This window comes from Lycium ferocissimum, chromosome 11, assembly GCF_029784015.1.
Source record: "Lycium ferocissimum isolate CSIRO_LF1 chromosome 11, AGI_CSIRO_Lferr_CH_V1, whole genome shotgun sequence".
In the NCBI taxonomy this organism is placed as follows: Eukaryota; Viridiplantae; Streptophyta; class Magnoliopsida; order Solanales; family Solanaceae; genus Lycium; species Lycium ferocissimum.
The window spans coordinates 50,404,390-50,418,222 of NC_081352.1; the positions used below are offsets into that span (position 1 = coordinate 50,404,390).

Here is a 13,833-nt window from a genome sequence, read left to right on the forward strand (position 1 = left end):
TTATGAAATATTATGGAAGATTATGAAAATTTATGGAGAGTTATGGAACCCTCAAGAGCTCTCAAGAACTCTTTAGAAGTGTGGTGAATGAAAAGATGATAAAAAAAAAATGATGGGTTAGAGGGATATTTATAGGTGTGTTGGGTCGGGTACTGTAGCAACCCGGGTACTGTAGCAGTCCGTTTCTGCTCTGTCAGCCTAACTTGTAACGCCCATAATTTTCTACTCCGATATTTTATTGACGAGCGGTTTATTGCGTTGAAAACTAGACTCGACGAACTTCATTTTAGGCTTTTGAAACACCTTAAAACTCCCAATATACTAGGAGATATACCCCTCAAAAGTTGACCCAAAATTATGTCAACTTTTTTTTTCCAAATTTTCAGCAAACTTATTTTCTTCGATTTGCTTGATCCCGGAACCTTTAGACGCTTGCTTAACACTTGGTAAGAGTATTCATTAACCTTATAAGGGTTCCATGACCTCTTCGAGCTTACGTTAGTTTACTCACAATGCACATGACGCAGAAATATTTCGAGGTGTAACATCACTTTCCTTTCTTTACCAGGAAACACAAAACCTTCAGGTTGTTCCATGTAAATTTCTTCCTCTAACTCTCCATTTAAGAAAGCTGTCTTAACATCCATTTGATGGATTTCAAGACCATGTACGGCCGCCAGTGCCACTAACATCCGAATAGATGTTATCCTTTGTTAGCGAGTATGTGTCAAAGTAATCAAGGCCTTCTTTTTGTCTATAACCTTTGACCACAAGTCTTGCCTTATATTTGTCAATAGTGCCATCAGCTTTCATTTTTCTTTTAAAAATCCATTTTGATCCTAAAGGTTTATTTCCAGGAGGAAGATCAACCAATTCCCATGTATGGTTGTTCAAAATTGATTCAATCTCACTATTGACCGCCTATTTCCAAAATGCTGAATCAGAAGAAGACATCACTACTTTAAATGTTTGAGGCTCATTTTCAAGCAAGAATGTTACAAAATCTGGTCCAAAGGAAGTAGATGTCCTTTGACGTTTGCTACGCCTTGGATCCTCTTCACTTGGTTTACTTTTCTGTGGTTCTTCCCATGGCCGTTTAGATTTTTCACTTGACGACTCACATTCAGTTTTATACGGATAATGTTTTCAAAGAATTCAGCATTATCTGATTCAATTACTTTATTAACATGAATTTCGGGATTGTCCGATTTGTGAACCAAAAACCGACAAGCTTTGTTGTTTTTAGCATAGCCAATAAAAACACAATCCACAGTTTTTGGTCCGATTTTTACCCTTTTGGGTAAAAGAACTTGACCTTTGCTAAACACCCCACACTTTGAAATATTTCAAGTTGGTTTTCTTCCTTTCCATAGTTCATATGGAATAGATTGTGTTTTGCCGCGCGGCACCCCGTCGAGTATTCGATTAGCCGTAAGGATAGCTTCCCCCATAAGCTCGCAAACCTAACTTATTAATAAAGCATTCATCATTTCCTTTAATGTTCGGTTTTTCCTTTCCGCAATTCCATTTGATTGTGGTCTGTAGTGCGTAGTTTGATGAATAATTCTATATTCTAAACATATCTCTGCAAAAGGAGATTCGTATTCTCCACCCCTATCACTTCTAATCATTTTTATCTTTTTATTCAATTGATTTTCCACTTCGTTCTTGTATTGCTTAAATGCATCAATTGCTTCATCCTTACTATTAAGCAAGTACACATAACAATAGCGAGTGCAATCGTCAAAAAAAGTTATAAAATACTTTTTCCCACCGCGAGATGGTATTGACTTCATATCACATATATCTGTGTGGATTAAGTCTAAAGGATTTGAGCTCCTATCAATAGAATTATATGGATGTTTAACAAAGTTAGATTCAACACAGATTTCACATTTTAATTTATTACACTCGAATTTAGGCAATACTTCTAAATTAATCAATTTTCGCAAGGTTTTGTAGTTAACATGTCCTAAACGAACATGCCATAAATCATTTGACTCCAATAAGTAAGACGAAGCTTTAATTCTTATTAATACCGTCAACAACCATTACATATAGTTTGAAAAGGCCCTCGCGAGGTATCCCTTTCCTATGAACATATCATTCTTACTTATTACAATTTTCTCACTAACAAGCACGCACTTAAACCCGTTTTTGACGAGTAGTCCTATAAAACTAAATTCTTCCTAATTGTTGGAACGTGCGTAACGTTGTCGAGAGTCAAAGCACTCGTCGAAGTCATCTTTAAAGTATCTTCCCATATCCTTCACCCTTGGTCTGCAGTATTTTCCATAAACAGCCTCCTCTTCGGGTCCAAATGGGAGCGTAGGTTGCAAATGCTTCTTTTGAGCAAACATGTCGAGTGGCACCAGAATCAAGCCACCACTCCTTTGGGTTTCCAACCAAATTGCACTCCGATAGCATTGCACACAGATCATCCATGTCATCATTCTTCTCCACCATATTAGCTTGTCCCTTTTTCTTGTCCTTTTTTGGGAGACGACAATCTGGGGCTTTGTGGCCAGCTTTCCCACAATTATAGTAGTTGCCCTTGAATTTTTTCTTGTTCTGCTCCTTACTCTTTCCAGAAGGTTTCTTCTTTTTCTTATTCTTTATAGTAGCTTCTTCAACGATGTTCGCTCTCATAATCGTTGAATTTCCACGAGACTTCTTTTCAGCAATTTTATTATCTTCCTCAATCTTCAAGCGAATCACAAAATCTTCCAGCGACATTTCCTTACGCTTGTGTTTCGTATAGTTCTCGAAGTCTCTCCATGAAGGAGGCAACTTCTCAATCACAAAGCCCACTTGAAATGCCTCGTTGATCACCATACCTTCAAAGAATAAGGTCATGGATAAGACACAGTTGTTGAACTTGGGTTCCAACAGTCTTACTATCTGTCATCTTGTAGTCAAGAAACTTGGCAACCACGAATTTTTTCAAATATGCATCTTTAGTTTTATACTTCTTTTCGAGTGCAAGCCATAATTCTTTTGAAGTTTTGGCAGAACTGTAGACATTATACATATCATCATCTAATGCACTAAGGATGTATCCTTTGCACAAAAAAATCAAGATGCTTCCAAGCCTCGCAATCATAAAACTGGTTTTCGTGCATCCTTCTTCGAATACGAGGATTTTCGTTTGGAACTTCCGCATGCCTGTAGTAGTCGACGTAAGAACATTCTTTGCGCCATCCTTTGAAGTTGATACCAGAAAACTTCCCCCCGGTTTCCTTCGGTGCCATCGCGTGTGCGCATTTGGACGGCTTGACGACGCAACATTTGTCGCCCCAACAGTCGCACCAACAGTAGTACCAACAGTCGCACCAACAATCGCAGTTCCATTAGGAGCATTAACATCATTTTCTGTTTCCATTCTTCACTGTAAATAATTGACAAACTGTTTAATAAATGGCAAATGAAACAAAGAAGATATATCTTTTTCAAATTGATTCAGAATCTGTTTCACGGTGAAGTTTTTATGTTCTTCAAATCACGTCACTGTTATAAACTTTAATAATCCAACGAAGTTTTTATGTTCTTCAAGTTGGACTAGAAAAATTCCAATGGAAAATGTAATACGTACTAATATAAATATTTAAACAAGAATTCCTTAAGATTGTTATCAATCATTATTCAAACAAGAACTTAGCAAAATTTCCAAAACCAAGAACTTTACAAAATCAGAAAGTATAAACCAATGTAAAACAGAATCTGGAAAAATAATCAGAAAGAGTATATGAAAATATTTTTTAAGGAACAAAAACTTAGCTCACTGAATGCACAGTGTGTCCTTAAGAAAATTATTCCCCTCAAGTACCCGAGGTTGAATTTGGAATATATCCTCCCAGGATAGAAAGATTTCACTCACCGCGATGTCAGGCGAACCACTTAAGATTATCAATCAAATCATTTGACCGAAGCCGAAGCCGAAGCCGAGCGACGACGACAACGGCACAAGGGGAGACCCTCTTCTTAACCCTTTAGCAACAAGGAGTGCTTCTACTTTTAAGTAGGAGAACTTTTCTTTCTACCACCTATGAGAGACACATGTTTATTTCATAAAGCAAGAGGAAACAACTCATTTTCCCTCCACTTCTTTTCTCTCCATTTCTCATTCAACCTATCAATTAAACCCAACAATAGTAACTGAAACCCATTACCTTACAAAAAGGAGCACACCTAAATAATTCTAGTGTCACATGCATTAATCTAGGTAATTAAGTTGTAATATAAACAATATAAGAAGTAAAATGTTTAAAAGATAACAGTAGATTAAAGAAAATATTTAGAAGAAAATAAGTTTTGCATAATGAGGTTGGAGAAAAAGAATGAAAGAGAATCAAAGTGATTAACACTTAAAATTTGTTGATGATTGTGATTTGTGATACTAGTATAAGAGGACAAGAGATATCATTATTTCAGTATAAAGTTGGATTCATATTTAATGTTTGAAAATATTACAAACAAATCTGTTTTGTTAACCGAAAAAACACATAAAAGTCTCTTATATTTATCTCTTTACACTATCTTGGGAGCGTTTGTTATTGCTCATCAATTTACTCTGGCCTGACCTTTCCTCAATTGGAATTTGGAGCCTTGTTGTACACAATCAGTTGCTTTCTCAGAGATTGGTAGTCTGTAGTAAAATCGATAAAGGTCCAAAGATTCTTATGAGATTGGAATGCATTTGATAGTGCATCACATATAGCATGTGTGTTGTGAGTGAGATGGTAGTCGTAGATCAACCTCCATCTGTTCTTTTGAAATTATCGAACATGATGACTTACCACCTCCATTTGTTTTTTTTGAAATTATCGAACAAGATGACTTATCGACTTGCGGACATTGATATAATACTGGATGTTCAGTTTCTGAGCCTTTTAAGGATGCATTTGTGGCTTCACGTGGTATATACCGGGAAAAAATAGGTTGTCTAGTAATACCCCCTATAGCTTGACCTGCATCAATCCCTCTTAAATCTTATATGAAAAAACAATTTGCATTAATTTGTCTTGATTAAGTGATGTATTGAGATTAAATATACATTACTTTATTTGATTAAGCAATAATAATACGCAGACATCGATTTAATTTTAATACTAAGTCTCGGTAAGTTTTTTATATATGACATTTTCTTAACAGTTTGGCATGTGTTCTGTTTGAACTTTATTTCTGGTTTGTTTAGTTCATGTAGCATAGTATTCATAGAGCAGATCAATCCGTTCCAAGCAGAAAAATTCTCAATCTACTAGCACTAGTTATTTATATGCATACAATCTTGACCAACAATGTCACTTTTATCATGAAGTAGCTAATCAACACCAAGGAACAAAGAATTGCAACTTCCAGAGGCAATAACACTAGGCAATTTGGTTGTAAATTATTGCTTCCTACAAGTTTAATTTGGAAATATGTCTCCTGCTTAACGCTCATATTTCCAAATTACATTATATTTTGTTGATAAGCATTTTGCTATTGAATTTAGTTTATTGATATTACTCGGAAGATTAAAGTTTGTTACCAGAAAATGGTGAAACATTGATACGAGTTCTCTTCGAAAGACCCTACCTTGTTCTTGGAATTCGACTTCTTTGTGCATAAATGCCATATGGAAATATACATTTTATGATTTTAAATCTTCCCTATTTGTTAATTAGCATGAGAATGAATCTGTAGTAAGTAATATGTTGAATTTGCATACCTAGTTAGTAGTTACCTCTTAGTTTAAGAGGTCTCTCAATACAGCCAATAATTTTTATAGTTACTTCGCCTGCTGAGTACTAAGCAGCTTAATCGTGTTAATTATTATTTCAATTAAAAAATCAGTTATTTTCTTCATTTTGCCTGTAGTTTTAGCAAAAACTCACAAATCTACATAAAAGTCAAAACAAAAAACAAACAAAAAAAACTTTAGAAGTACCAAATGAAGTCTTTTGAAGAATAAAATCACACGAAGCTACTCCAAATTCAGAATTATCTCAAAAGCAAAACACAAAACCAGAACAGATACACCGTAAAGAACAACACATAAAGTGAGAAATTCCCATAAAAACGAAAAGATAGCAACACCAAATTAAGTTCTAAAAACAAAAAACAAAACAGAGAAAGAAACATAAAGAAGAACAATATTAAATCCCTCCGTTTTTATACGAGGGTGTTAAATAAAGGACTTTTGAAATTTATGGTCCAAAATAAAATATTAAAATTAATTAGGCTAGAGGTAATTTAATTTGAAGTGTTACTAAATATAAAAATGTATCCTTCGGACTAACTAAAAATTGACTAAAAAGAACAGAGTCAACGAAGAAAGTATGAAAAAAAAAAGAACCTTCAGATTGTAGAATCATCATAAGGCCGATGGGAGAAAGCCACTGAAGGTCTGAATAGCATCAGAGCGAGCAGCAAAAGTAGAGAGGGGGATTTATACTTTCAGATTGAAAACTATATATGTAATTCCCATCATTCCTTGGGTCAGTGTTTTCTTTTCCACATGTGTTCCCACTCTCCATTTTAGCCGCTTCAAGCTCCTCACTTCCTGCCATTCTCTTCAGATGGCTTGCCCCCCTCTTTCTTATTTTGGGGGCCATTTGCCTTTTCATATACTTACTCCGGCTAGGGTTCTCTTTATTTGTTATGGACTGCCTCTTTTACCCTTGCTGTCCAGTTATTTTTTTAACCTTGGTTTTCTTCGGTATAATTTTTTTTTTTTTTTAATAACAAAAAAAAAAGTGTTGGTTTATTGTAAACTAGTTAACTTGCCTACCTTCGCGCTGTCATAAAAAATAATCAATAAATTTTTTAAGTGAACATTTTATAAATTAGTACATATAAAAATAAAAGAAACAAGATAAATATTTAAACTAATTTTAATAAAAATCAAGTTCAAGTTCTAAGTGAATCAAAAGCTCTTTTTTAAGTAAAACTTGAAAGTATGGTAACATACTCCCTTTGTTTCATTTTATTTGGCTCGTGTTGATTTGGTGCACCTCTTAAAAAAGCTGAACTAATCTTATTTGTAATATTTTGGAGCTCTAAATTTGACTAGTAACACTTTATGTGGTTATTTAATACTAAGGGTAGTGTGGGGAAAAAGCAATAAAACTCTCTTGATTTAGTAAAATGGATAAATAAAAAGAAAAATTTATTTTTAATATAGAGCCGAGTAAAATGAAACAGAAGAAGTAATATAACACTTGATTGAGAAAAGCTTCTAAAATTAAGTAAATCACAAGTAAAATAGACGGTTCTCAAGTGTTCCTCATTCATCAAAATTTCTAGTTCTACCTAGCAGAATACACATAGTCCACCCACAGTCATGCCGCAGTTCAATAGTCTATCTATTGTCCTCAGCTGCACATGCAGTGCTAGCCACAGAATAAAAACTTGTTTTGGCTCAGCTGCATAGTGACATATGAGGTGCTTTCAGTCAACCGTAATAGCTTCTCCCCTCAGATTCTTGTAAGCCATTTTAACAACTCTAGACATTATCTCTTTAGTACTATATGGATTATTTAGTTTACTTAATTACTGTCCAAGACTGAGTAACCTTAATAGCTTCTCCCCTCAGATTCTTGTAAGCCATATTAACAATTCTAGACATTACCTCTTTAGTACTATGAGCCCGTTTGGATTGGCTTATGTTGCGCTATGTTCGTTTTCAACTTTTTTTTGAATGTTTGGTTACTACTTAAAGCATTTTGTGCTTAAAATAAGCCCAAAATTAATCGTATTCGTTTGGCTTAACTTATCTAAAGCATTTACATGTTCGAAAATAGCTTATAAGCCAAAAAAAATAAGTTGGACTACCCCAACTTTCTTTTTTTTTTTTGCTTATAAATTATTTTCAGCTTATAAGCTGCTGTTTTTAAGCCCATCCAAACAGGCTCTATATGGAAGTTTACTTAATTACTGTCAGAGACTGAGTAACTCTAATATTCATCTAAGAAACCAAATATGAAGCGTGACGAACATACAAGCATGGCTCCAGTGCGAAGATATGTTCAAACCCTATGCATTGGGAAACAGATGCTCAAACATATAACACCAATATCCGAACTCATTATAGTGCAGAGGTTTCATTTTTAAAATGCCACCTAGTACAGTTTTATGACCAAAAATACAATTACATCAATGAGAACGACACTAAACTTGGAAATCCTTGATTTATCTAGAGACTTCATCAGAAATGAAGCGCACACACTTAAACGTCTGGCTTACACCTGAGATTGAGCAGCATCTCAGCTAAATGAAACAACGTTCCGGGATAAACCTTGACTATGTGCTAATTAATGGAAGATAAAATGAATTTTAGCTGAGATTATTAGTGCACTTGAGAGAGAGCAGTATCTGACTCCTCTATGTCATTAAAGGCAAATGGTCTTGTCCCACTGAGCTGCTTCCTGCAAATCTAAAAAGTACATCAGAAAATTTTATTTGACAACCTTTAACTCTAACTGTCATGGTACTAGAGCGCATCATTCAGAAAACTACTGAAATCTGATCAAATTTCAATCACAACCTGCTATTCCTATAATTCTATCTATTCACTTGGTCTATCTACAACTGTCTGCCTAACCAGTTTATTCAAAACTGATGAAGTAATAACAACTAACTGCAGCATAAGGAACTAAGATAGATAAAACTTAACAGAGCAGTTATAGAGACATCATATACCAAGAGAAGTAAAAGAAGTGTGGAATACCTTTGTGGAATGGAAGTTTCTTGTGATAATGCCTTCTCCAGTCTCTCTTCAAATGGTGTTGCATGCCAACTTACTTTTTGATCCTGCTAAGTCTCGAAGTCATCAGCTTTACCTTACTGAGATGTGGACTGAAAATAAGAATAAAAGAGAAAGCTAAAGAACTAAGCAGGACAAACCTCCTTATACTTGTTAGTTGAATTAGGAATCCCGTTTCCATCCCACCATTTAGGAGATATACGAGAATCTTCATCATCTTTCCAGTGAGCAGCAACCAATCCAAGTATAGGCCTATCTCCAGGAGTTCTGCCATAATGAACATTGTCACCGTAAACAGAACTAGCGTGCTGCTTACCCTCATGTTGGTTGAGTGAAGATGGTTTCAGCCACGAAGACAAGCTTGCTTCTGCCTTTGAATCTTTATCAGCTGAAGCTTCACTTAATTCGGACATTCCTAGTTCTGACGAAAAGCTTGCTTCATTTGTCCTTTCACCAGATTCTGTCATGTTACTGGACCATAATCTGGAACTAGAATCTTCAATGGAGTAGGAATCTTCATCAGACAACTCCTTCAACTGCGATGCTCTAATCACAGGGTTTAAAACTGGATAAACATACTGAGACCTGATCCGAGCAGTTTTTCCATTTGCAATGTTGTCTAAATATGTTGGAAAAACTGTTCCTGGTGTTTGCATTTCATCACTTAGTTTTAGCGGGGTTGGGTAGGGCGAATTCTTCGATGCATAGGAATTGCCAGAAAACCCAGCCTGCTTTGAGTTTTCACTGTCAAGTGCAGATGAAGTACTTTTGGATGATACTGCAGACTGATCGGACTCACAGTCAAAGCGAACAACTTTGTTCATGTATTGGGCACTGGGAGCAGAGGTTGGTGTAACTTCTGAAGCCGTGTCTTTGTGAGTCTGATTAGCATTAACCTCAATGGCTGTCGGAGTGTTAGAAGACCCACTATCATGAATAGAGTTCTTCGACAAACTTTGAACATTTTGTCCATCCGTCATGCAACTACAGAGACATTAGACAATGAGATGTAAAATATATAGACATACTTGCTAAATGCATACTTCCAAGTGAAATAGCAAGGTGACATTTAAATTGACTGTTATTCGTATGAGCTTCTTTAACAAGATCAACCATAATTATAGGGATTGATTGAAGACATCCTCTAGGTGAAAATTCTACCTGCTAGATGTATGTGCCAAGGAACCAGATTGTTCTTCCAATCCATTGCTTTTACGAGGTGTAATAGGGTGATCAGTTAGCAAATCCAGGTTGAGCTTTTCAACGGCCACATCAGAGAGCCAAGACTTGAATCTTAAAGGTTCAACATCTCCTGTTGAAGCTGATAGATCTTTGCATTTAGCCAAGCCTTTTCGAATCTCAGCAGGAGTCTCAGGTAAAGTTCCACAAGCTTTAAGAAACTTCGCCTGCATAATTATTAGACAAATTTAGTCAACGCAGAAATCATCTAAAAATAGGTAGGGAAAACATCAAACCAGAGTTAGCCTGTACTTTAAGGTTACTATCTGAAGAAAAAAAAAAAAAAGGGGGCAGCCCGGTGCACAAAACATCCCGCATTAGCAGGGTCCGGGGAAGGGCCGCACCTAAAGGGTGTGATGTAGACAGCCTAAACTAATGCAAGCATTACTAGCTGCTTCCACGGCTCGAACCCGTGGAAAGTTGCAGAAATTATCAGTATCCAAAACTAAAAGGAAGATGAGGTTGTCAGTCAATCGCAGCAATTAGTAAATCAAAGAACTACGAGAATGCTACATTACTCAGGCACCAAATGATTAATCACATCATACATTTTGTTGGATCTTTTATTCTGTCAGCAGAAAATTCACAAATCTTCAATGCATTTCGCTAAAAATTTTATAGTGTAATTTCCAAAGTTGAAGTGATACAAATCGAAACATCCAAGTAAGGTAACAAAAACATGCAAAGGTCACAATGGTTGACAAATTTCATATAAATATTCAAGGAACCATAAAGATTGACAAGCAATTGAAGTATTATGACCAAATTGCACCACAATCAATAGGAACAGCTAATAACTCCATTACCAAGCATTAGAGCTAAGACAGAATTCATTCAAGGATAAATAAGAATGAGTTCACTCTCAGTAATTGGATGCAGATTAGGGGCCGGCAGGCATGCCCCCAGCTTCTTAGTTTTTGAAATTGAAAGATATAACAGCTAGCAGGATGATGAAATATGATAGAAAAGGGAGAGCAGATAGTCGCCAAGAACTAATATTGCTCTCTCTATTGGTTTAATTCGCCACTAGATGGAATTTTATCATCGACTCTCCTTTGTTGCTTGATGACCTATGTCAGTTACATTAAGCTTTTTCATCTGCACAAAGGAGCAGGTGATGTCCTACATGATTAAAAATTTCTTCTTTCTATATACAGATTTCAGCAATCTATAATCTATGTTGCTTGGACTCTTCAAAAATATCGACAGGTGCGTGTCGGACACTCCAAAACTGGTGCATTTTTGGAGAATCCGACACGGGTGCGGCAACGAAAGTGAAGAGTCCACCCAACTTAGTCTATAATGACTGGAAATTTTCATGTGCTACTTAATGTGTGCTATTTAACTTTCAATAAACCCTCTCCAAGAAATTAAACATAAAAATGACCCCCAAAATCTGTTCAAATTTCCCAAGGGTGAAGTGTTTCTGATTCAAATTCCAACTTTTTGCACATCTTTAATGCAGGTTCAATATGAAGGAAATATCAGGTACTAAGAAAATGAACGTCTCTACCATTTGAAGAATACAAGTTATAGGCAGGTGATACAACCCCTATGCTATTCATCTTTCATATAGTATGTATAACTGAAATGGTTGACTTTGTTAGCTACGTTAAAGTATGAAAGGATGCTTCTTGTACTATCTTGCCAAGTTTATTAACTCATCAAATCTTGTACTGGCTTGCCAAGTGTATTAGCTTATCAAAGGATGCCTTCTTGTACTGTAAATACTTCTTATATTTCAGCACTTTATTCTTTATATGTGCAATATACCTTAATTCTCTCCTAAAAAAGAACCAATCTCACTAACATGGAAATTAGAGACATGAAAATAATGAAATTAGTGGGGAATATCTACTTATGCATGCAGTTTACTTGAGTTTTCTTTTGATTGATTTTAAGTACCTTTCCTCTTAAAGTAAGAGGAGAATAGCAAGGGAAACTTCCTCCTCCAAAATTTCGTTTATTTCTCTGCTTATATCAAATCCCTCATACATATCCAACTGCAAATTTAATAACTGACAAAGGCTTATTTTAATCATGAAACTTCAGGAAAACAAACCTGATCCCTGAGCTCTTTTGTGACCAGCTCAGACTTTGGTGTTCCTGGATCTTGATTAACCATTTTGGTTTTGTGCAAATCATCGTCCTCGCCTTTTTCTGGATATCATCAGCACAACAATTTATGAGCTTGAAGATATTGACTACTTTAATGAATAGACTGACGGAAGGCAAAATCAGCTTTAATTTTTAATACTGTGACAACTATTTAGATTTCTAAAACATAAAAATAAACAATAAGCTACCTTCAGAATTGAAAAGTGAAGATAATGGACTCCTATTCCGAGACACCAAAGGTTCCTGATCAAGTAACAAAAATCAAATAACAAAAATAGCTGTCAGGAAATTTGGATTTCTTCCATATCTTCTGGAACAACCAACATACAGTAGCTGCAGAAACTATGATCTGAAATTCATAGTTATATAAAGAGATAATGGTCAAAAACACAACTGAAGTATCACTTTTTTGCGAGTTTCCTACCTGAACTACCACCAACTATTTATCAAAACACACCTCAAAACTGACCACACCAAGTGTTTGAATACAATCGCCAACAGGTGTGTGACAACTTAAGTTGCCCATTAAATTTCATCCACATGGTGGCTGACTCATTAATTTCGAGGTGTGTTTTGATAAATAGTTGGTGATAATTCAGGTAGGAAACGCATACACCTACTAGTTAAGTTATGAAACTCGCAAAAAAGTGATACTTCAACTGTGTTTTTTTACCATAATCTCTTATATAAAGTAGGTCTACACAGCGAATTTCATCCTTATAGCTATTGAGTGAAATCAAACAACGGAACGAAATATGAAACGTAACAGTAAGCTTTTCCATTCTCTTTTTTTCTCGCAATCAAACAGAACTTCAACTCAAAAATAAGAAATTCAACTTACAGTTCATCTAAATCTACCAGTTCTCAAAGTAAATTGAAAGTCCCTTAAATTTCATTTTTAATTCATTTTCTCATTTCATCAAAAACATCACCAGAAACCAAACATAACAAATGCATAAATAAATAAATAAACAAACTACAGAACTTAAGATGAAATGTGACAGTAAATCGCTTTTTTTTTTTTTCCTCTTTTACTAAAATTTCATATCAATCAAATAGAACTTCAACTCAAAAATAAGAAATTCAACTTACAGATCATCTAAATCCACCAGTTCTTAAATTCAATCGAAAGTCCATAAAAAATTTCATGCTTGGCTTATCATTTTCATCAAAAACATCACACAATAAATAAAATAAAAAGCATAAAAAAACCTTAGGAGGAATGGATCCATCGTTGATACGGAAACAACCGAAGAAACATCCCATAGCGGCTCGAACAAGCACCGTAAACACTCCAAGGATATTTTTCGTATCGTCACCGTGTTCTTCAGAAGGTAACCTAGACCATAACATTATTGATTAATCAGCTTATCTCATTCTCCTATTGACCGATCAATTCATTAATTGATAACTGAAAAAAACCCTAACTATAGCTAAGCTTTGATTTAAAGAGATTGCAAAAATTATTATACTATTGTTTGTGGTGTGAAGAGTCACTGTATTTAGAGCCCTTTTGGATTTTTGAATTTCCAAGAGAGGGAAAATAATTGTTGGCCTATGGCTATTTTTCCTTACGCGCGAGTATGCGTTTGGGTGAAACTCGCTATTTCTAATTGACGCGTGTCTCGATAGAATGGAATTGCAAGTTAAACTTGTAGTTGTCGCGTGGTTAGTATAATCTGTTAGGGGATTAGTTTGATTAGGACGGACAGTCATTAAATAATTGGGTT

General features: G+C 35.3%; 1 protein-coding gene and 1 long non-coding RNA gene across 2 annotated transcripts; both read right to left on the reverse strand.

Annotated features, from left to right (window-relative positions):
- Window positions 1-3,204: 3,204 nt before the first annotated feature.
- LOC132036419 (uncharacterized) lies at window positions 3,205-6,650 on the reverse strand. Its single transcript, XR_009409576.1, has 4 exons — window positions 6,338-6,650; window positions 4,830-4,988; window positions 3,878-4,761; window positions 3,205-3,388 (listed from the first exon to the last, which is right to left on the reverse strand). It is a non-coding gene; the product is annotated as an uncharacterized LOC132036419 (long non-coding RNA).
- A 1,331-nt stretch (window positions 6,651-7,981) lies between these two features.
- Window positions 7,982-13,579, reverse strand: LOC132036761 (protein JASON-like). Its single transcript, XM_059427141.1, has 7 exons — window positions 13,316-13,579; window positions 12,292-12,346; window positions 12,048-12,145; window positions 9,908-10,152; window positions 8,887-9,730; window positions 8,711-8,793; window positions 7,982-8,408 (listed from the first exon to the last, which is right to left on the reverse strand). The coding sequence occupies exons 1-7, from the start codon at window positions 13,454-13,456 to the stop codon at window positions 8,330-8,332; spliced, it is 1,545 nt and encodes a 514-aa protein (XP_059283124.1). The 5' UTR covers window positions 13,457-13,579; the 3' UTR covers window positions 7,982-8,329.
- Between the last annotated feature and the right edge of the window lie 254 nt (window positions 13,580-13,833).